Raw genomic sequence first — 21740 nt, forward strand, 5'->3', positions numbered from 1 at the left:
CACATTCTCAGCAAATAAGTATTATTGTATCCATGTGGTTGTTGATTTCCTTGCTTATTTATGCCTCCACGCCGGCGCCAGTCGTGGCCCAGAGGCATTGTGTTTTCGGGTTGTCCCTCCGTCCCATTCTCGTGAATGCGATATCTCAGGAACGTTTTGAGGGAATCACTTCAAATTTGGCAACAATGTCAACTTGGACTCAAGGATGAACTGATTAGATTTTGATGATCAAATGTCAAGGTCACTGTGACCTCACAAAACACGTTTTTTGGCCATAATTCAAGAATTCATATGCTAATTATGACAATTTCACACAAATGCCTAATAAGATAAAATGATGAAGTGATGACATCATTGATTTGGACCCCAGGGTACTGGTATGAGTCCACCCACTTCCCTAACCAGGACCGGGGGCCTCCTGTTTCTCTGGTAGTCCACCCAGTGTTGTAGTCAAGACCACCTAAACCGAGACCAAGGCAGGGCGAGACTGAGTCAGGACCAAGACCAGACCAGTGCGAGTCCCACACTGTATGACACACTTGCGATGAAATGTGAATGATACAAACCATAGGCACTCCTCAAATTGATCTGAAAGATCCACATTCCCATGAAACACCCACAGCAAAAATATGAAGATTCCTCTTCATTCACCTCTTTTATTGCCATATAACAATTTAGTGGTATCCCCACAGTTGTGGTATTGACAGTAAAATGCAGTAGATTCTAAGACCAGACTGAGACCTTCAAAAATTGGTTTTGAGGCCGGTCTCGAGACCAAGACCAATCTCGTGTACTACAACACTGGGACCACCACATTAAGCTCATTGGTTTTGCTGATATCGAGCTTTATGAGGTTGTTGTTGCACCATGTCATGTTTCTCACTGGAAAGTATTCACTGCATTCATACATCTCAATATGGTAATAACATCTATTTTGCCAAAAAAAATAATTTAATAAATTTTTATTAAATTCCTTCAGAGTCTTCACTGCACATATTATATGAGTCTGTCATGGATTTAAAGTGCACCCAGACCGGCTGACGGAGGCATACAACCGCATACAACCGCAATGCGATAATTCTGGTTTATAATCAGGACAAAGATATTATTTATGGCACAGCTCATTCTGCGAGTAGATTTGATGTGATGGCCGGCTGTAAGTCATGTTCAAGTCAACTGCCTGTAACCCTGTAATCTGTTTCACAGGAGCTGAAGCCGAGTCCTTAACGAGACTTTCATAAATCCCTTTCCCCCTACTGCCCTGCTAAGAAGAGCCTAATCATCCCCTTAATGAGTTGGAACCACTAATTTCAGGACCGTAGATTGGATGCAGGAATCATGATGAAGCTCTCTTATTGGCCCATAGAGGACAGCAACATAATGAATAAAACATTTTCATCTTTCTCCTTAAGGTACTGTACTGTACTGTATGTACGGCTCTGGCTTTTGTTATGCCCCCATATTGCAATTTGATCCTGAGCACATTTGGAGGAGTGTTTTCAGAGATTTACCCCCTGTTAAAGCTTTAATCTCAGTGCATAGAAATCTTTAAAGATGCTATTGATAACATTGATAACATGCAGACACTAGATGTTGCATCCTCCCCCCCCCCCCCCCCCGTTCCATTCCATTGCATTCACTTCACAACAAGTCGTTGCCAGGCACTTAACGTCAGTCTCAGCCAGTTATCCTTTTTTCCTACACTAACTGACGACCCCGGAGTTACCACGTGATACCAGCATCATTTTAGTATTGGCTCACAAACCTTGTTAGAAATGGGAACCAAATGTCAGATATCTTCTACAGAGATAAACAAAACATTAATTTTGGACCTGCCAAAAAACCCACCAAAAAAAGCACCTTTCTAAAGGCTTTTTTTTTTGTCAAATATTCGTCGACACAAAAATGTTCTCAGTAAGACCTTTAATGAAACCGAAAGCAATGTTTAGTTTGAGAATAGCTGAGTATACAGAGGGAATCAATGAAAAGGGCAACTAAATATAATTCAGTTAACAAAAATAAATGAAGAGAAAAATTTGAGCTGTGAACTTAAACTGTGAAAGAAATGAGTGAATTGTTCACTGGCTGTTTATCCTAAGGCCTGAATTTGTCCTTTCATTATGGATACAGTCATTGAAAGCCCAAAGATGAGCTGCTGCAGGCTGAGCCAAGGCCAAACGAAGCAGTACGGAGTAGAGGTGAGGCGCTGGTAATGTTAAAAGCTCGCAGAGAGGAGCGCCATAAAAGACAGAGGCGCCTCTGCAGGATGAAGGATTAGTCACAGCCACAGATCTAACTCTGATCTTTTCTCATGCTTTGTCCTCATTTCTTTTGCATTCCCTTCCCTCCCTCACACTGTTGCCCATGTAATTGTTCAGTGGCTTGGATCTGCCAGTAAGTGACATTTGACCGGTGGGCTCTGGAATTAATCCTCGCGTTGGCAATCTTTTTCCGACAGTGATGCAGCGTCTCCTCTTTCATCATGGTTACCAGCTGTGAACACAGAACACTCAGTTAGAGAAAAAGATGTACACCACTTAATCCTTCAACTACAGAGATCATACACATTCAATGCACTGCCTGCACAGCTGTTTTTTCACTCACTACTTTGCTAAAAATGTATGCGAGGCTCTGAATTCCTTGTTAATAGGTATGACTAATCTGCTATTTGAAGGCAGTTTGACCCGCTCACATTCTGCAGTCTCTGGGGACTCATTTAAGACTCAGTGGGCTTTAACATCGTGAAATATCTGTTTGCATGCAGCTGATTAATAAAATTAATACCCCAACTTTACCTCCCTAGACTGTGCAGCAGCGCTCTGGGCCCGCTAGCAAATGCTTTTACCAATACAAACTTGTGTTTGAACTGGAAAACCGAAAAACACTGCTTTTCATTTCCTCTGACAGTACCTCCATCCCCCATTGCGCCGCCCCAGCTGCTCCGCGCCGGCTCCACTTACCTAATCATCCAGCTCAACACCAACTCTATCCTGGGAGATGGCCCCATTATCAGGAAGGAGATTGAGTACCGCGCCAGCCAGTCTCCGTGGTCAGAGGTGCACGGAGTCAACATGGTCACCTATAAGCTGTGGCACCTAGATCCAGACACGGAGTACCACATCAGCGTGCTGTTGACCCGGCCCGGAGAGGGAGGAACCGGCCCGCCCGGACCGCCCCTCGTGAGCAGGACCAAGTGTGCAGGTGAGCTTCCAACACACTGCACAACTGGACAGGGCGTGAATGCAGTATGAACCCTTAAAATGAAGCATTGTCTACTTGAGTCCACCAAGTGACAAGTTATGGTAATAGTGTATATTTTAAAGAGGACCTATTATGCTTTTGTTTTTTCCCCCTTTCCTTTAGTGTGTTATATTGTTTTTTGTGCATGTAAAAGGTCTGCAAAGTTACAAACTCCACGTCAAAGGGAGTTACTCTCCCCCACAGAAACACTGCTCCTGAACTGCCTGAAACTTGCTGAAGTCCCGCCTTTTCTTCCGTAACGTGGTGATGTCACTAAGTAACACATTTGCATGATACCTGCCTAGTGGCTAGTTTGGCATTCCCTCAAATAAAGCTAACTAGAGTGGAGCTGGAGCGGAGTCCAAAGAGTTTAGTTCAGTTGACCAATCACAACAGAGGGGGCCAGCTGACCAATCAGAGCAGAGCTCAAACAGAGGGTGAAAAAAGGTGCTGCAGTGAAGCCGGTATGAGAAAAGTAAAGCGTTTTTTGAACATTAAAGCATGTGAACATGTTCTAGTAGAAACCCAAAATACAAGTATGAACCTGAAAATTAGCGTAAAAGGTCCTCTTTAAGGGTTTTTAGAGGTGAAAGTATTATTACTTCACAAGAAAAAAAAAGAGAAAATAGTTTCTATCCCTCTAATCATCTTGTGACCCCCTCAGACTCATCTTGAGGCCCCCAGGTTGGAAACTGCTGACCTCATGTATTAGAGTGTTGTACTTTAGGTCATATAGCATCAGTGGATTGCAGGCCATGTTAGATAATAGAGCTCAGAGCGTAAATTCAGGCGAGTATAACACAACCATATAACTATCATCGTTGACTACACGCTCATTTATATAACAGAGCGGCGTATTTTAACGCCTGACTCCAGACATGAAAGTGGTATTTACTGCAAACTGCTATTCGCTGGCCAGTAGCTGCTTCTGCATTGCAAACTGAAAACAGCTTTCACCCGTATGTTATTTGTTTTAAGGTGAATTATGGAGTATTGTTTGCCTTATCACTTGGATCTTTTCTATGGCAGGAATCTGTAGCTGTATCTGAATCTTGTAGTACGTTGTCATGTTTGTAGAGCAAATAGTCTATTCACTCTATTCCCGTTTGGGGTTTTGTGTTTGTCTCGCCAAATATGATGTTTCTTTTCTTTATTGGGTAGAGACAATCCTCTGAATGGACCCATTATGCAGTGTGTAGTGCTTAGGGGAATTACAGTGTGCACTGTTTAGGTGATGCAGTCCCCCACAGCCTTGGATTAGGGAATTCAGTGTGTTGAACACCTGGCTGTTCGGTAGAAACCATAAGCAAGGGGGCAGCAGGGTCTTCAATGCAACCTGTACCAGGACGCTGCTCTGTGATTTTCTAAATTGCAAAGGCTTACAGATTTAATCTAGATTAAATATCTTCCTTGCTCTTAATTAATGAATTCCATGAAAGTACCGATGCCCAACAGCCACGCACTGTAACTTCAGAGTCTTACATTATGGGGCTGCATCTGTCACGATAATCTGCTAAAATTCAATCAGAGTGGAGCTGATAGACAAGTTCGGACTCAGTCACCGCATACTCTTATCTCTTAAGAAAAGGCAAATTTGCTATCACTGAACTCTGGAGCTGAGGAAACTGAGAGGGAGACTTTTTTTTTTTTTTTTTTTCGCTGCCAGCACGGCAATATTGTTTTGACGGTTATTTAAAAGATAACAGCTGGCTGACTATAGTGGCTAGCCTGAAGCGGGCTTCTTTGGTATCTACTGAAGAGGATAGACATTTGTGGCACGTACAATAAATGGACAAGAAATAAATGGACAAGAATTGGTAGGTGACAGCGGTGGAGCCATATCAATCACAGTACACGAGTACAGTATACACACTGTTAATGGTATTAAATCATACATTACAATGACAAATATACTCTCTTTTTTTAATTCACATATTCATTATAAGGAATATTTAGATTTATCTGCAGGTTATGTTCTATATTAATTGATTAATATTTTGTCTATAAATATCAGAAAGTAGTGAAAATGATAAATTACCCAACGTAACGCCTTTAAATTTCTCGTTTTATTCAAAGAACAGTCCAAAATAGGGCGGTAAAATGTTGATACACATGATTATTGTCTTATTTGGTTGTGCAATATTGTATCAATTCTCCAAAATAATATAGATTTTCAATTCTAAAAAAATCGAACGGTCCCCAGTCAGTTGTTTTTATCATGTCATACAGCTTGACGCAGAGGAGGCTAATTAAAGCTCCAAAGTTGCACTACATTTTGGCAAGGAAAAACTGGCATGACAATTGCCCCTTGACCTCTGACCTCTGACCTCAAGATTTGTGAATGAAAATGGTTTCAATATAGGTACTACTCACAAGTCTCCCCTTTACAGACATGCCCACTTTATGCTAATCCCATGCAGTTTGGGGCAAAAACCATACAGTTGTTTGCATGCAGTATAATTGTGTTATTTTTGCCTATTCTAAAATGGTGTGTTTCTAAACTTAAAAAAGCGCAATATATCACCCTGCATACAGTATCGCAATATATCGCAATATACTGAATCATTACCCCAGTATCATGATACGTATTGTATCGCCAGATTCTTGCCAATACACAGCCCTAGTCCAAAACTATAAGAGATTCAACTTACTGTCGTATATAACAACAAAAAGCAACATATCCTCACATCTGACAACCTGGAACCAGGGTATTTGCTTGAAAAATGTCAGAAACGGTTAACTAATTATACAGCGGTTTCTGATAAATTTCCCATTGATCAACTAATATGATAATAGACTAATTGTTTCAGCTCTTTGCTTTCTGCTTCCTCTTTGCAGCAAAAGAGTCCCCAAGCTACAGTAACAGCTAATATTCCAGTAAATGGCAATTTAGTAATTATTTTTCATTCTTATCTGTCATTAATTTTTTTTTTTTATTCAACATTTTGTTCTCCCTGCTCACATCTGTGTCATCTGTCACCGTGCAGACACACAGAACACCCAGGGAGATGAGTGGGAAACCAGCAAGCCACGCCCAAGCTTACTTTCAAATGTATGCTCAGATATATAGCACAAAGAGTACTGTGTTGATGCAGATGCAGTCATTACCGCTACCCTGTGCTCCCAGGCACACGAAATGGAGAGCTTTGTGTTACCCCAAAGACAGTCTGTGGATCTCAGTCTTCCATGGTCATCACTCTTTTCTATGCCCAACGGTCTCTTCCTGCCACACACCATCCCTCACACATCTCCCTACCCTGCTTCAGTAGATCCTCCCTGGCCCCCTCTCCAATGACATATTAAAGCCACTCTCCTCTCTCAACAGCTAAAGACACCCCCCATTCATCAGGGCCGCCATGAGTGAGCTCACAGCCCTCCCTCCTTCCTCCAAAACCCTGCACACCACCGCCCCAACTCCAGAGACACAGAAAATTCACAATAAAAAAAAAAAAAGAAGCAGAATAAGTCGATAGCGAGAGAGAGGGAAGAGGGAAGAGTGGAGTGAGTGTGTGTGTGGGAGAGAGGGTAGTTTTTCAAAGTGAGAGAGTGAGACAGTAAAAATGAGGAGAGTGAATGTGTGAGAGGTGAAGCGAGAGGAGGATTCGCAGTGTACGGAAATTGCTTTCACAGTTGCTGGTGACAGTGTTTGTGAAAGTCACTAAACTCAACCTTTAATGATGTATTTACATTTCAACCACTGTGACATTAGCTTGTTCAACCATGTGTGGGATAAGTAATACTGCTGTGTTTGCTGAGCTGTTAAACAGGGTGTTTAGATGCAGTACTAGTTCAGTACAGAGGAAGCGTAGGTGAAATTAATTCTGCCAGTCGTTCTGTCTTGTAGTTTTTCATTAGGTTTGCTGCGAAGCTGTGAACGTGATTTTTTTTTTGTCGAGCAGCTACATCTGATTGACTCCTGCGTGGCTTTACCAGTGTTCTTACGTATTGCTGTGTTATACACTTTACAGTAAGCTTGTGTAACTCACCTTCTTGACCCTGCAGGAGACTGCTCCTCCTGACCCAACCTCCCAAACCATCTGGTCTACACTTTCCCCACTGACCCCCACATCCCACCGCTGAATCCTGATCGTGCAACCTTGCTGTTGGCCTGATTAGGTTTTAAGCAGGAGAAAATAGATGGTGGGGGTGTTGCGGTGATTTCATGGAGGTGGTAATTATCCAGTGAACAGAAGGGAAATTTGGAACCGTCGCCGTATTTAGGAGGAAAGTGAATTTCCTCTCCAGAAGCTGTGTCTCGCCACCGTGACTAATGTCACTCTTCCATGGTCATGCTGGATATTTCCCCTCCTTCCCAAACATGTTGGCTACCCGGCGCCCGGCGTACACATACACCTCGCGGCGCCGAGCCGTCCTCGTGCGGGTGCTGTAAAACTAATGGCCGTGAATGTGAACATGGTCTCTGCCTGGCTCTGATGGCCATCCAGGTGTGCTTGATGAGCCATTGCTGTGATTATCAGCACGGTGCATTAGCACAGCTTGAAGCCCCTCAAGTAAATCACAGAGGAGAGGCGAGCATTTGTACTGCAGGTGGTCCCCAAACTACGTTAATGGGCTTCCACCTGCTGCTGGGTCACTGAACCTTCTGGAGAGCCCCGGCCCATGATGCTCTCGGTCTGTTAGAGGGAGCCAACACTGGAGCACGACTAAAATTAGACGCATTAGGAGCACAAGTGCTTTGCCTTTCTTGGCACGTCGTTCATCATGTCTTCCAGTCTGAGCCAGAATTCCCTACATGTTCACATTTGGGGTGTTTGGATTTATGTGTGCTCGTGTTTTTTTGCTTGCACATGGGTACAGGCGTGCTTGTCCGTATAAATTTAGTTTTCCCGTCTGACACAGTCAGTGCAGATCGCCCTCCGCGGATGCATGCAATCTTAGGCAACCCTGCTCCGTCCTGCTGCTGTCCAGGCTCACAGTTTTAGGGGAGATAACAAAGCAGAACCTGTCACATCTACTCTAACTTCCAATCTCCGAGGACCAACATGGTGCTCTGGGCTTTTGGCCGCGTTGGGGCGGCTGCAGTTTTCATGCCACGGGGTGCCAGAGAATGGGTGCCCACGGCATACACACAAATAAGACGAGGCAAGGAGGAAGGGGCTGGCACAAATGTCCACTTTGAGAAAAGCCACAATGAGCACACTGTGGCCTCTTTGGCGGCGCTTTCATCAACTCAGCGGTTAAATGCCTCTCTTTATTTAGCTCTCAGACTGTGCAGACTATCAATTGCACCATTAAGACAATCCTCAGCCACAATGAACAATGGAACATTAACATTTCTTGCTGGGTGCAGTCTACTACTTTGCGATTACCGTGCACACCCATTTATCTGCCGCCACATTAGCCTGGACGAAATTCTGATCAATGCTCCGGTCATATTTCCATCTAGTGTGAGATGCCAGACAGCAAATTAAAAGAGAAAGCTGGTGACTGCAGAAGCCTTCAGTATAGATTGGACGTGTCATAAAATTTCACTTTTAAAGAAGGGCATAAGAATCTGGGCATAGGGGCTGTTGGATCTGAGCATGTTAATTTATGTGTGTTTGAACATGTGCACATGTGGAATAGATAAAAGGATGAAAAGAGATTAAAAAGAGAGTGATAAAGAGTTAAATAATTATTTTATACAGCAACTGTGCGTCCTTGCAGAGCTACGTTAAAATCCATTTTCTTAGATAATTCTTGTTTTAGTGCATTAGCCCCTGCTCAGTGATGCATTAGCCGCCTTATTTAAGTTCCCTGCACTAATCTGTGCTGCAGCAGGAATCCCACTGAGTGTGCAAGTCAGTGAGGGAATGAAGACCTTGGCCAGTAACCTCAAACTCCACTGATCTCTCCCTGTACCCCATATCTCTGCTGTCATTCCCTGCCTCCCCGGCCCATTACTCACCATGCCCTATTAAAAGAATAAAGCAATACAATACATTATGTAGCATATTGCTTGACAAAAAGGAATTGACTGTGTTAATAATGGCCACTGATAAATGCCTCCATTGATACCGAGGATGTCCTTGGCTTAACTCAGCCTCTCTTCAGTTTTTCGGACGTCCTCCCGAACACTGGCTGATCTGTGCGTCCGTGCATAGAGGCTCTCTGTGTCTTTCAGCCAGCCATTACATTTGAGGAGGATGTCAAAGACAGAGCTGTTGTTCTTTCAGTCAGAGAAAGTCGGGGGTTAACCCGGCAGTGACCAGAATTAACTCGGTGCCTTCTAAAAATACGACAGGCCATCGCGATGACCCAGAAGTAAAAGTGACCAGCGGAAGTGAATGCCCTTGTATCGCGCTGGCATTTTTGTGTGTGGATTAAACCTGGGGGCAAAGAACTACTGGATAGTCAATTTGCTCAGCGACACGGAGGCGGGGACTGGTGGGAGTGCGACAGCAACCCACACAGCCTGTCCAATTAATTAGCGCAATTGGCATGAGTTCCCGCTCTGCCATGGGGGATGTGGGCGTGTTGCGCTGGCAGCAAACTGGTGACCTCCATGTTGTGGCGGGGCAATATGGCGGCATGTGGGAGGGGAGCAAGTGAAAAACTGCTAGGGTAGTCCTGGGACACCAGTGACACTGTCATCTGCTCGGCGCTCCGTCTGAAATCAAATATTTCACAATAAAACAAAGTTACCTGTGGTTTCATTTTCTCAAATTCAGTATTGTGCCTTCAGAACATCCCTAATGACATTGCTTGTTTTTGCCTTAGCTTTCTTTATTACTCAATTCTCTCTTTTTTGTTTTCCTTCAATCTTCCTCCCTCCTCCCCAGAGCCGATGCGTGCGCTGCGGGGCCTCACGGCCACAGATCTCCAGTCCAGGCAGTTGTCTCTGCAGTGGGAGAATTTGGCGTTCAACCTGACACGCTGCCACACGTACTCAGTGTCCCTGTGCTACCGCTACACCACGGCGGGAGGCGGCGGAGGCCACAACACCACGGTGCGCGAGTGCCTGGCAGTGGAGCACAACGCTTCACGCTTCACGCTGCGTGATCTGCCACCCTACCACGGCATCCATGTCCGTCTGTCACTGGCCAACCCAGAGGGGAAGAAAGAGGGCAGAGAGGTCAACTTCCAGACGGAGGAGGACAGTAAGTCTCTGGAGGAGGTTACAGAAAAGATAGTATGGAAGCAGAGGACAGAAAAACTAAACATGAGAAGTGTCATTTCAAAATAGTCAAGATTTTGAGGAAATCATCACCGTAACACTAAAATACACTTAGTTACCAGTGTGTCAGGCACACCGAGCTAAAACGAATGTCTTGCAATAAATCCGACCTTCATTTAAAGCTGTAAAATATTTAAGTTTGCCGTTTCTGTTATTTAGCCTCCCCTCATTGATATTAATGGGGTGGACAAAATAATAGAAACACTTGTCAGTATAATGCGATACAGCTCCACAGCACCACAATCTGCAGCCAATAAAATCACCATACAGTCGAATCAACACCCCTCTATTACAGTTTCAACAAAAACATTATAACGTTCATTAAGGTAGGATATATTAACCTGACCCTATCAGATGGTTTGTTTCACAGAAACATTTAAGAAGACATAATTGGTCACAAAATACTGGGCAGGTGATTGGATGTACCATCTGTCAATCAAACTAACGAAAGCGAAACTAACTGAAGATGAAAACTTCACCTTCAGTTAGTTCACCTGCGAGGTTAAGGATATATTGCAGCACTGCTGTATGCAGTACTTTTAGCAAGGTGTACCTAATAAACTGGTAACTATAGTGTATTTACACAACACCTTTATTATTTATTGCTTTTTGCTCTTTTTGCTTTTTATCTAATTTTGTAAAAAAAACAAAAACAGAATATGACCTTACTGTACACAAAATTATATATATATATATATATATATATATATATATAATATATATTATGTTACAATGTGTGGTCACAACAATGTGTTGGTGCGTATGAAATGCTGGCAATGCAGTGTTTTATTGTTTTAAAATGCAGTTAAGGGTTTAAGTCTGGCAAAGCTTCGTGTGCATTTTACTTTCTTAACCTTATAATCAGAGAGCCCTGGGGTTATCATTGTCATTTTAGAGAGCTTTAGAGAGCGGTTTTGGAGGAGTATGATGTCTAAAATATACCAGAATACCTCAAATTGTTTAACTATTCTCATAGCAAATGTCAGGCAGAAGACTATCCAGACCTGAGACTGCCCACAACCAGAACTTTACTGTCACATTTAGCTAACGCTGTGATGGTTGGTTTTGAGGATTTACGGTGTTTTTCAACATAAATCAAGTGCACCGCATGTGGATAAAATACACAAATTCACACATGCATCAGTTTTGGTTCATATGAGGTGAATTTGCCTAATATTTCAGAGGAGCTGCCCAAACATTAACGGCAGCTCCTCTGTCCTCTTTTAACACAATACAGACAGGGTGACCATCTGACGGAGGCTGAATCAGCATTACAAAAGATCCATTTCATTTTCAGACGAAAATAACATAAAAGAGAAAACATTATATCTGAGTCTCTGGCAACCCTGAGATAGGATTTTGTGCTTATTTCTTATCTCCTATTATTCCTTTGTGCCGCAGCACATCGTCTGCATGGCAGCTGAGGGAGAAATCAATTCGGCTGTGAAAAAATCAAAACAAACACGATTTTTCAGAAAGAGATATATAGAGTACAGAGAAAGATAGAAAAAGATCAAAAGAGAAAGTTTTTTATTTTCCTGATGTGATAAAAGATACATATATGTATGTATACATACAGTACATGTCAATTATGAATGCTTTTTGTAAAAGCCTTAATGGGCTGTCCTCCAGATTAACTCAATTCAAACATAACAGTTGACTCAGCTGTTTGGCTCTTTAGCCTCAGGCCTGAATCTCACATCACAATCTTCCCTCTGTACAGCTCTCACACAGACCACGGGGACTGAGGCTGCAACCGACTGGCCCAAAAAAACTGTTAACAGAGTCTAAAATTGAAGTTCAGGCATTGGTAGTCAGCTTGCTGCCATTCAGAAACAAGTGTACCAGCAAGCGTCTGACATATTCATCAATATATTTCAACTGAAGATTGATATAAAATAATAATAATCTTCTTAAGTTTTCTTTCTCTTGCCTGTGTTATGGTTACATAATTGATGCAGTTCATAAATTAACCGTGTCCTTATCTGATGCTCTGTGCCTGTGCTGCTCTCTGGCTGGGTGTCTCATGTGATGTATTGTTCTGAGCCACTGTGACGGTCACTTCTGTGATATTGACAGGAGAAGCTCACTGTGGGATTAGCACTTCAATTTCCCCGACGAATGTTTGCTCTGACAATTTCTTATAGTTCCCGGAGGCATCGCGCCAGAGTCGCTCACCTTCACCCCGCTGGATGACATGATCTTCCTGAAGTGGGAGGAGCCCGTCGAGCCCAATGGCCTCATTACCCAGTATGAGGTGAGACACTGTCGAATATCTCTGTCACTTTAAAAATGGTTGGCATGGTCAGCTTCATTATTGGCTTAATTTACACACTTGGACGAGCAAGATAGATGTTTAGATTTATGCTTCATTGTTCATATACAGTAGCTAGATGGTATTTTTCACTTTTGAGGTTACTAAAGGAAAGGCTTTTAGGATGAGGACGAACCACAAACGCTATCTACTACTACTACTGGGGCTACTGGACTGTAAACTTCCCCGAATCCAATTGCGAGCAGGACAGAGCCGCTAACATTAGCCTAAACTATGATATACAGTAGTAGCTGGCAGGACGCGGTATCAAGAAGTACAGAAGCAAAGAGACGAAACTCCTGTGCCGCCATTTTGGACTGAAAATGTTTATAATATTTATGATGTTTTATTGTTCAACACAGGCCATTTCGGTAGAATATGACAATAGATTAGAAATAATTTAGTTTTACTTTTGTTGGTCACTCTTTAGGCAGACGTTTTACCAGCGTCCGGTAGTCTCTTTGAGACCAAAATGGCAGAAGCGTAGCTCTGCTGCTGGGCGCTGATGTTGCAATGAAACGGACAGTTGACATTCACTTCTTGGCAATATACGTTCTTTGGTGGTATTACGAATCCCACTATGGCGACGGCATGACCCGCCCTACTCTGCCTCTGATTGGCTTACCCTTATGTTCTTACCCTCTAACCCTAACCAATCTCACTCCTCATGCCTAAACCTTACCAATCCAACCAACAAAGGCAGCGTCATGCTATCGCCACAGCAGGATTCGTAAATTTAGCATCCAGGACTGGCTGCCAAACAGTTGGGAAATACTTCACAATGCTATCATGACTTTTATTTCTTTACGTAACTGAAACACAATGTAGTTGGCTAATGTTACCCTTTTCCCCTTGATTACTGAAGGTAGTTAGCTAGCCGAACATGCATTAGCACAAGCATATTTAGTTCGAGCAGTAAAACACAGTAACACATCGTTTAATTCATTCCTTACACTTTTGCCCTTTTTTGTTTTGGAACGGCTATAGCGTTTTGTGAAAAGTTTGTAGGAGTTACAATTTCTATCTTTCAATTAAAACTAAAATTTATCTCAATTTTTTTACGCCACCATTGGTGAGAAGTCGATTAAGTGCACAGAAAAGTTTTAATTTGAACACCTGAGGAAGATGTGTGATATGACAGAAAGCTCCAGAAGAGCTATACGGTAAATTGACCTCGTGGTCAGATTGTTTGGCCAGCTCGACTATTTTGGGTTTTCGGCAGCTGTACGTGTTGTTTGTCGATTTTAACTTGAACTTTTAACTGTAGCTCTAATTTAAATACTCAAACAGCACGTCCAGTAACACTTCAGACTCAATATTTATTGAATCTCAAGCAACACTATCAAATGTTAGCAATCTCCTGTAATTGAAATGTTTCTGTTCCTTTGGTGTTTTCCTGCCCAGTGCAAAAATACTTTCCTCTCTATTTGGTGAACCATTTTCTTGGAGTGCCACTTCAGACATTAATCACCAAACCACTCTGCTCCAATTTATAGTCTATTCAACCTTACCCAAACATTTAGCTCATTGTGCACTACGCTCTCACTGACCTTGTGCACATGGCCGAGCACTACCACTAAACGCTGGTCTTGTGCCATTAAAATAGAGCCCCGTGTTATTAATAGATAACTTACATGCCTCTGTTGTGCCGTAGGCCTTATGTTTAACCAGATAATGATTTTGAATTTACTGTATAGTACACTCTGTCTGTGGTGAGCCACCGGTGGGCTTGCCTACCTATCCTCAAGCCTTCTTTCCTTGGCCTCTCTTGCAACGTCGCCTCAAGGATATTATTAAATAGGATTTGTGGTTTGACATGTGAAGTGGAGGCTGCACAGGATTTTTTTTTTTTTTTACCCCGTAGCGTGTTGATCTCTCCCAGCTGACGTGGAAAGCTTCATACAGAGCTGTGGAAATCCTCTTCATTTCTCTCAGATTAAACCATTGACCACTCAGCCTGAGCCCATCGACCGCCATGCTGTCCTGCAGGCCCTCCTCACCGCTCCGTGCACCGTCGGGCGTCTTTTATGTCTGCCTTTGTAGAGGAAACACAGAGGTCTGTCTGTGTTTAGTCACTGGATGGCTCATAATTCTATCTTCACACTAAGGAGGCGTGAGCAGGCATTAAGCTCTTCTATGATAATCAGCAACGCCTTTGGTTTGACTTGAGTGGCATCTTCAGCATGCGTACTACATGCATATGAGCAGATACAGTGAGTGAGTGTTCATTCCTTCGGTGAAGTGGATCCGTCCTAGCTCTAATGTACTGTATATCCTAATACGTTCACCCTTGTCTGATTGCAGTAAGGTCGTCTCATTTAGCTCTCCGCTATTTCTAAGAGTATAAGTGGGAACTCTCATGAGAGCAGCGTGGAGGCGAGGCAAAATCACCTCTCGAGGAAAAACTTTATAAAATATTTCACTTTTAAAGGACACTCATGAACAGCAATTCTTGAGTGATAATAAGAGTTAATTAAACTCATAAACACTTAGCGCTATTGATTGAAACACTTGAATTCACTTTTTTACTGCGTGCCGTCCTCAGTCCATGGCCTTTTTTTATAATGCATTACTTAATCAGAAAAAGCATTTACCACTCACAATACTTTTTTAGAAAAAACTCCAGGTTGCTTGTATGACTTTGACTTAACAGTGCCAATGCCAATCAAGTCCTATTCATCTAAAACAATAAAGGCACACGAGCAATTAGCACATTGATTTACAGAAGCAAATCAATTACTGAGTGAAGTGAATCATATCAATCAAACATTAAAATTACATCTTACGACAGAGCCGTTTGAGTTAATGACCTCTACAGATCAGTATGAAACTCTAAAGCCGCTACGATAATGAAGCATAAAATCAGTGCTGGGGTGACTCTGTTTTTTATGATATTACCCCGAGACCATCTTGTTTCCAACAGATAAGCTACCAGAGCATTGAGTCGTCTGATCCCGGCATCAACGTCCCGGGACCGAGGAGAACCGTGTCCAAGATGAAGAACGAGACCTACCACATGTTCTCCAACCTCCACCCGGGGACGACTTACCTCATCTCAGTTCGAGCCCGCACAGTCAAGGGCTTCGGGCAGACCGCCCTCACTGAAATCACCACTAACATCTCAGGTATTAGCGCCACTGACTGACTGACTGACTGAGCAAGGGAGTGTGAAAGCTGCCTGTAAAATTTGTGAAATAGAAATAGAAGCAGGCATGTAGAGGCTGTGCCATCGCCGCCTATCACTGATGCACCATGCAGGTACAACACCAGACTTCACCCACTGCATGCTATAATTGGGAGCCGAGTTTTCTCTCTTTTGACCTCGGCATCTTTCTTCTCTCGCGGAGGCAAAACTATTGCTCCCACAGTGTAGGAGCTATTTTCCATTGCCTCTCCAAAACAAGTGACACACTGTCATCCCGCAGTCCTCAAGACATAAATTAACTCGTAGGAAGCAGAGGAACACCGCAGAGGGGGACACTGCTGTGTGTTATGTATAAAGAAAGATGCATTCTCGGGACCAGAATGTCACTTCCGAGAGTCTCCGAGCTTATTACTGGTGATAGAAATCCAGCCACGGTGTTTCTATTTCCTCTTAATGATGCATTTGTGCTTGTTAAGGGATGGGATTACACCCCTTAGGAACGCACAGGCGCAGCCACTCCCACCCTCTCTTGCTCGCACATTTACTCACTCCTTCTTTACAGAGAGGCCCGGTTTGTTTAATTATAGATTTAGTGCACAATCACTGCTTACTGGCTGTATGTCAGACACAACGCTGGCACAAAGCCAGACCGCAGATGGAGTCCAAAAGTCTTTGCAGATCATGCTCAACCTCCTCCACTGGCCCACGGTGCAGAACATTCACTTACACGGAGCGTCTCTCAAATCGGCACTGACAGCCAGCAAACACTGAACACCTTCAACAGCTACTACTGTCAGCATCTTCAAGCAATACCCACCGCAGAGTATCCAGCTACACACATTTCCTCACACGCACATTCAGGTGCGTACGCCGCCGCGTCTGATGCACAATCATCCTTCAAACAGACTCTATCTGGCAGCAGGCATCAAACCCGCTTTTACTTCTACAAACCTCAACAGACCTTTAATGTCAACAAATGCCCATTTGGTTTCCCTTAATGCCTCACCTTAATTGATGTCAGCTCTTTTCTGCTGCGCTATTAGAAAACAGCTTTTTAATATGATAATCATTGATTCCTCACGAATAGTTTGCTCCGCTTCCCCTTCACTAATTGACTACTGATATTAAAGAGAAATGTGCCACCACGTCTCCAGGGAGGAGCATGACTTTAGCCAGAACCTTTCAAATTAGAAACCCGTTCAATTTAGCGTCACACACGTAACGTTTAATTGGACTCGTATCCAAGACAACCAGAAGGGAAATTCAAACAGTATACTGAATATGAGGATATGGGTATTGGGTATATTAGCACTGAGAGAGGGACGGCTCTAAAAGGGGTGTCAGTTTCACGAAATATTGAGTGGCTGAGCACGTTTATGTGGCCTATAAGCCAAATGTGTGTGTATGTGTGTGTGTGGACATGTAAATTCAGTGTTTCTGTGTACTCAGCGCCCACGTTTGATTACGGAGACATGCCGTCCCCCCTGAGCGAGACAGAGAACACCATTACTGTCCTGCTGCGACCCGCCCAAGGCAGAGGTGCACCTGTCAGGTGAGGAAATCATCTCAAATGTACATATTAGATCTTTTTTGTGTTATTTTTATTATTTATTATTTGTTTGCATTGTTTGTCCGTCCGTCTGTACTTCCATCTGTCCGGTCCATTCTTGTGAATGTGATATCTCAGGAACTCCTGGAACCAATTTCCTCAAATTTAGCACAATTGGACTTTGACTCCAGGATGAACTGATTCGATTTTGGAGGTCAGAGGTCCTTGTGACCTCAAAAAACGCGTTTTTTTTAGTATCCATATGCTAATTATGACAATTTCACACAAATGTCTAACAGGAGAAAATGATGAAGTGATGACATTTTGGACAGACATGCATTACATGACTTATTAAAGATGCACATCCACTCTGTGTCCAGTACGTACCAGGTGGTGGTTGAAGAGGAGATGGTGAAGAAAGTGAAGCGAGAGCTGGGGCTCCAGGAGTGTTTCCCGCTGCCCATGTCCCACGGTGAGGCGCAGGCCCGCGGCACGCCGCACTACTACACCGCCGAGCTGCCGCCGAGCAGCCTCCCAGAGGCCAGCCCCTTCACCGTGGGCGACAATCACACTTACAACGGCTACTGGAACAGCCCTTTGGACCCACGCAAGAGCTACCTTATCTACTTCCAGGCTATGAGCAACTTCAGAGGGGTGAGTGACTGTTAACTCCCGCCTGGTGGTGCAGCAGATCTGGCAGCACTTTATGCAGACATTAATGATTCATTGAGAGTTGTTAATGAGTATCTGTATTTACTAATGCTGTGGTTGACTCTGTAGGACAGTTGGCATTGTCTGTGCTCACAATCCTTGAAAGAGTATTTGTGCTGTGAATGGGGCTGCTGGATGAAAACATATTGAGCTGGCAGTGTAGCGGGGAATTACTTGCATGCATTACTTACAGCTAGCAAAGCTGTGATTAGCTGGAATTACTCAGAGTCAACAACGTACTTCACTTCACTTCATTCGGCTTTGATTTTTTGATGCTTTTCCCATTCTGTACTATTTCTTTCGGTTTATTCCTGTTACCTCCTGTCCTTCGTTCAATGGCCCTTTCGTTAATGTCCTTATCTACTCATCTCTGTCATTAGGAACCTAATCAGTTGAGTGTTTGTGAAAATAGCCAGTGAGTGTAGACCAAGGTAAACCAGCTTCTATATTGTGTCCACGTAACAGAACTTTCTGAATCCTGGTTGCAGACCTTGTTACTTGAGAAGCAGTATGTTCTTTTGCACTGTTGTGTTGTTTTTTCTATCCATTTCACCGCTCTCGAGCACACAAAGCCCTCCGGTCTCCCCGTCATACCCAGAGGACGCCACATTACCTTCCCAAATTCCATTACAGGAAGAGCTGCTACCTGGGTGAGGCAATTACTTAAAGATAATTGGGCACAGGTGCAGATGATCAGAGCTCGAAAGCTGCTGCTTTAATCTTCACAGACTGTGGCAACGGAGCTGAGAACCGTTGCCGTAGGTAACGCAGCCTTGTGTAATCATCATTTGGGAATAAATACACGCAAGCTGGGTTACTGGTCTGTTTGACTATTCGAGTCCCGTCTGTGTTTAAAGTCCCATGGACACCAGTAGGATCTTTTTTCCAACCCAGTGGAGAAATACACGGAGGTAGTGCAGTGTGAGCACTTCACACAACTAGGCTACTAAGCATGGGATTAGATAGGGGAGGCCTGGCTTTACCGGCGGATGGGATTAGGTTTTGTTTTGCCTGGCAGGAGGCCAGCATCCATGACCCACAATGAGTGGAAACACTGTGCCAAATCACACAGCCAACACTGTCCCCAGTCGCTCAAACACTGCTGCCTTCGTCTGAAAATACAGTAGCAGCAGTCTGCGTTGAAATCTGGGCATCAGTCCTATGATGGTGGTGAAACAATTGCTCTTGAAGGAACAACAGTGTGCTGGGAGGGCAGGAACTTCATTTTCATGGCCGCACAAGTTGTTTGAATAATAATAATAATACTTTATTTATATAGCACTTTTCAAGTTACAAAGGCATAAAAAGCAACACTAATTAACAGGAAGTTATAAATAAAAATAGAGTTGATTCATTAAAAATGACACGCAAGGTATGAAGTATTAACACACAGTAACAAGAAGTAGAATAATAGCAGAAGAATAACCGATTAAGAGAAAGCAATTCTGAAAAAGTGTGTTTTTAAAAGAGATTTGAAAGACAAAACGGAGCCAGCCTGCGTGATCTCCTCCGGCAGGTCGTTCTGGAGTCGTGAGGCCCTGACTTTAAAGGCTCTGTCTCCTCTGGTTTTTAGCCTTCCCCTAGGAATAACTAAGAGACCTCTGCCGGAGTATATCAGGCTGCATTCAGACTCGTAAGGGGTTAGTAGGTCAGCCAGATGGGCCAACCCCATCCGTGCTTTTAAAGTAAACATTCAAATTTTAAAATCCATTCTAAAACATACAGGTAACCAATGTAGATATGTTAAAACAGGTGTTATGTGGACTCTTCTGTTGGATTTTGTGAGAAGTCTTGCTGTTGTTTTAGTCAAGAAAACGACAAAACATACTACTGTAATTGCATATACTCTGCTTTATTAGGGTTGGTATTTCAGAAATCACACTTTTGTCAAAGTCTTTGTTGTGGGTGTGAAGTTTTCCTTTTTTTTTAAGCATAATAAAATTTTTTTTTTACTCTGGATGTCAGCTAAAAAAGCTTGTGATTTAGCTCCATGCATTCGGTTCAGCACAGCTGAGGGGCAACTAGTTGCTGGGCGTGTAACCAATCAGCAGCGGGGCACAGAAGACATATCGCAGCAGGGCTATGACAACACGGACTGAAACATGAGAAAGTGCTAATTACAATAAGCAAGATAGCATAAAAAAGCATAACATAGCAGCAATGAAACTAACAGACCAACAAATAATACAATGTGACACTGATGCCTTCTCTTGCCTGTTAATGATATTATTAAAACGTGTTAATGAGAGCGCCTATTAAAACCCACAGAGCAGATGTTAAGGTTTGGCTCGTGCAGCTTGTACGGACTGGAACGCTGCAAGTGCATAATGTGTTTTTTGTGCTATTTTGTATCTTCCTTTTTTGTGTTTTGTCTTCCTGCCTATCCTCCGTGTGCAATTATGCATTTCAGGCCTTTTTACTCACTCTGTCACAAAAATGTAGGCCAAAAAAGAGAATTTTAGCATTTTAAATGTGATTTTGTACGGAACGGAAGCATGAATGCATTCAGCATATTCATGTACTGTGGGGTATTTTTATAGTTGTTTTTGGATTGTATACAGAAGAGGGAAATATAATTACCTTATGCCTGCTCACACATTGTGGAAGAAGGGAAAAAAACAAACTGTTACCTGCTGTTGAACTGCAAGGGAAGATGGCATTGAAAGCAGTAACATATTTACTTGGATAAAACAATTGCTCATAAGGGTTTCTGCATATGGAGGTGGTAATAGAGTCGTCATATTTGGCAATCATCTAAGGAATCTGCAGTCTGAACACCTTATTAAAATATAATCTAAATTGTCAGCCTACTTATTTTATTATTTAATTGTGCAGTGAATCAAAGCCTGTGTGGTCTGTTTAAGTTTGTGTTTGTCTGGAATGTGTTTGTGGGAAGCAACGTCGCATCTAATCCTCTACAACAGTGGCAGCAGTGGGAATAGTGTGAACAGTATATGGGGCCCATAATATTTGGCATTTACCCATGCTAATTATCTGGAGAGGGACTGTCAAGCCTCTCTAATTGCTTTGATGGATTCATCTAAAGAGGTACTTGAAAGACTGTGGGTACACACTGTAGCTTTGCAGGCCACCACATAGTCATTTATAACATCTACGCTTACATCTCCCAGCTTCACACACACACACACTGTAAAACCTTGAGTGTGTGCCGTGGAGCCCCGCGTTGCATGTTGGCATTTGTGTTTTGTATTTAGAGCTGCCAGGAAGCTCCAGCCCCTCTGGCGTGACTGGCGCAGCACGGCCAGACGTGTGATGTGTGTCCCACAATCTGGAGCTGGCCTATTAACTCTTCTGCTGAGCCGGCACACAACCATTCAGATGTGGATGTTACAGAAATGTGCGTCTATCCATCACAACAGCCTATTTCTTCTTTTTTTTTTCCCATCATCTACAGTAAACAGATGCAAACGTGCTCTGTCTTAATTTGCCAAAGCTTGTAATGATTGAATGTAAGGTTTCAAATGCCGTCTCCGTACAGGAGGCAGGTTCAGATGAATCAGCTTTTTTTGATGGAAAATGTTTCCTATAATTGAGTCAGTCTCAAAAGCTCAAAGTCACCAGTCAGCGTTTCTAGAGACACATA

General features: G+C 43.1%; 1 protein-coding gene across 7 annotated transcripts in view; it reads left to right on the forward strand.

Annotated features, from left to right (window-relative positions):
• The window catches only part of ptprub (protein tyrosine phosphatase receptor type Ub), a 182555-nt gene that overhangs the window by 116141 nt on the left and 44674 nt on the right, over window positions 1-21740 (forward strand). For all 7 annotated transcript variants that reach the window (XM_074654076.1, XM_074654078.1, XM_074654080.1 and 4 more), the window contains exons 7-12: window positions 2908-3201; window positions 10023-10340; window positions 12565-12674; window positions 15655-15856; window positions 17326-17428; window positions 17806-18079. In XM_074654076.1, coding sequence (XP_074510177.1) covers window positions 2908-3201; window positions 10023-10340; window positions 12565-12674; window positions 15655-15856; window positions 17326-17428; window positions 17806-18079 — 1301 coding nt within the window. The remainder of the gene's footprint in view (window positions 1-2907; window positions 3202-10022; window positions 10341-12564; window positions 12675-15654; window positions 15857-17325; window positions 17429-17805; window positions 18080-21740) is intronic.

The sequence above is a fragment of the Sebastes fasciatus genome, chromosome 12 (assembly GCF_043250625.1).
Source record: "Sebastes fasciatus isolate fSebFas1 chromosome 12, fSebFas1.pri, whole genome shotgun sequence".
Taxonomy (NCBI): Eukaryota; Metazoa; Chordata; class Actinopteri; order Perciformes; family Sebastidae; genus Sebastes; species Sebastes fasciatus.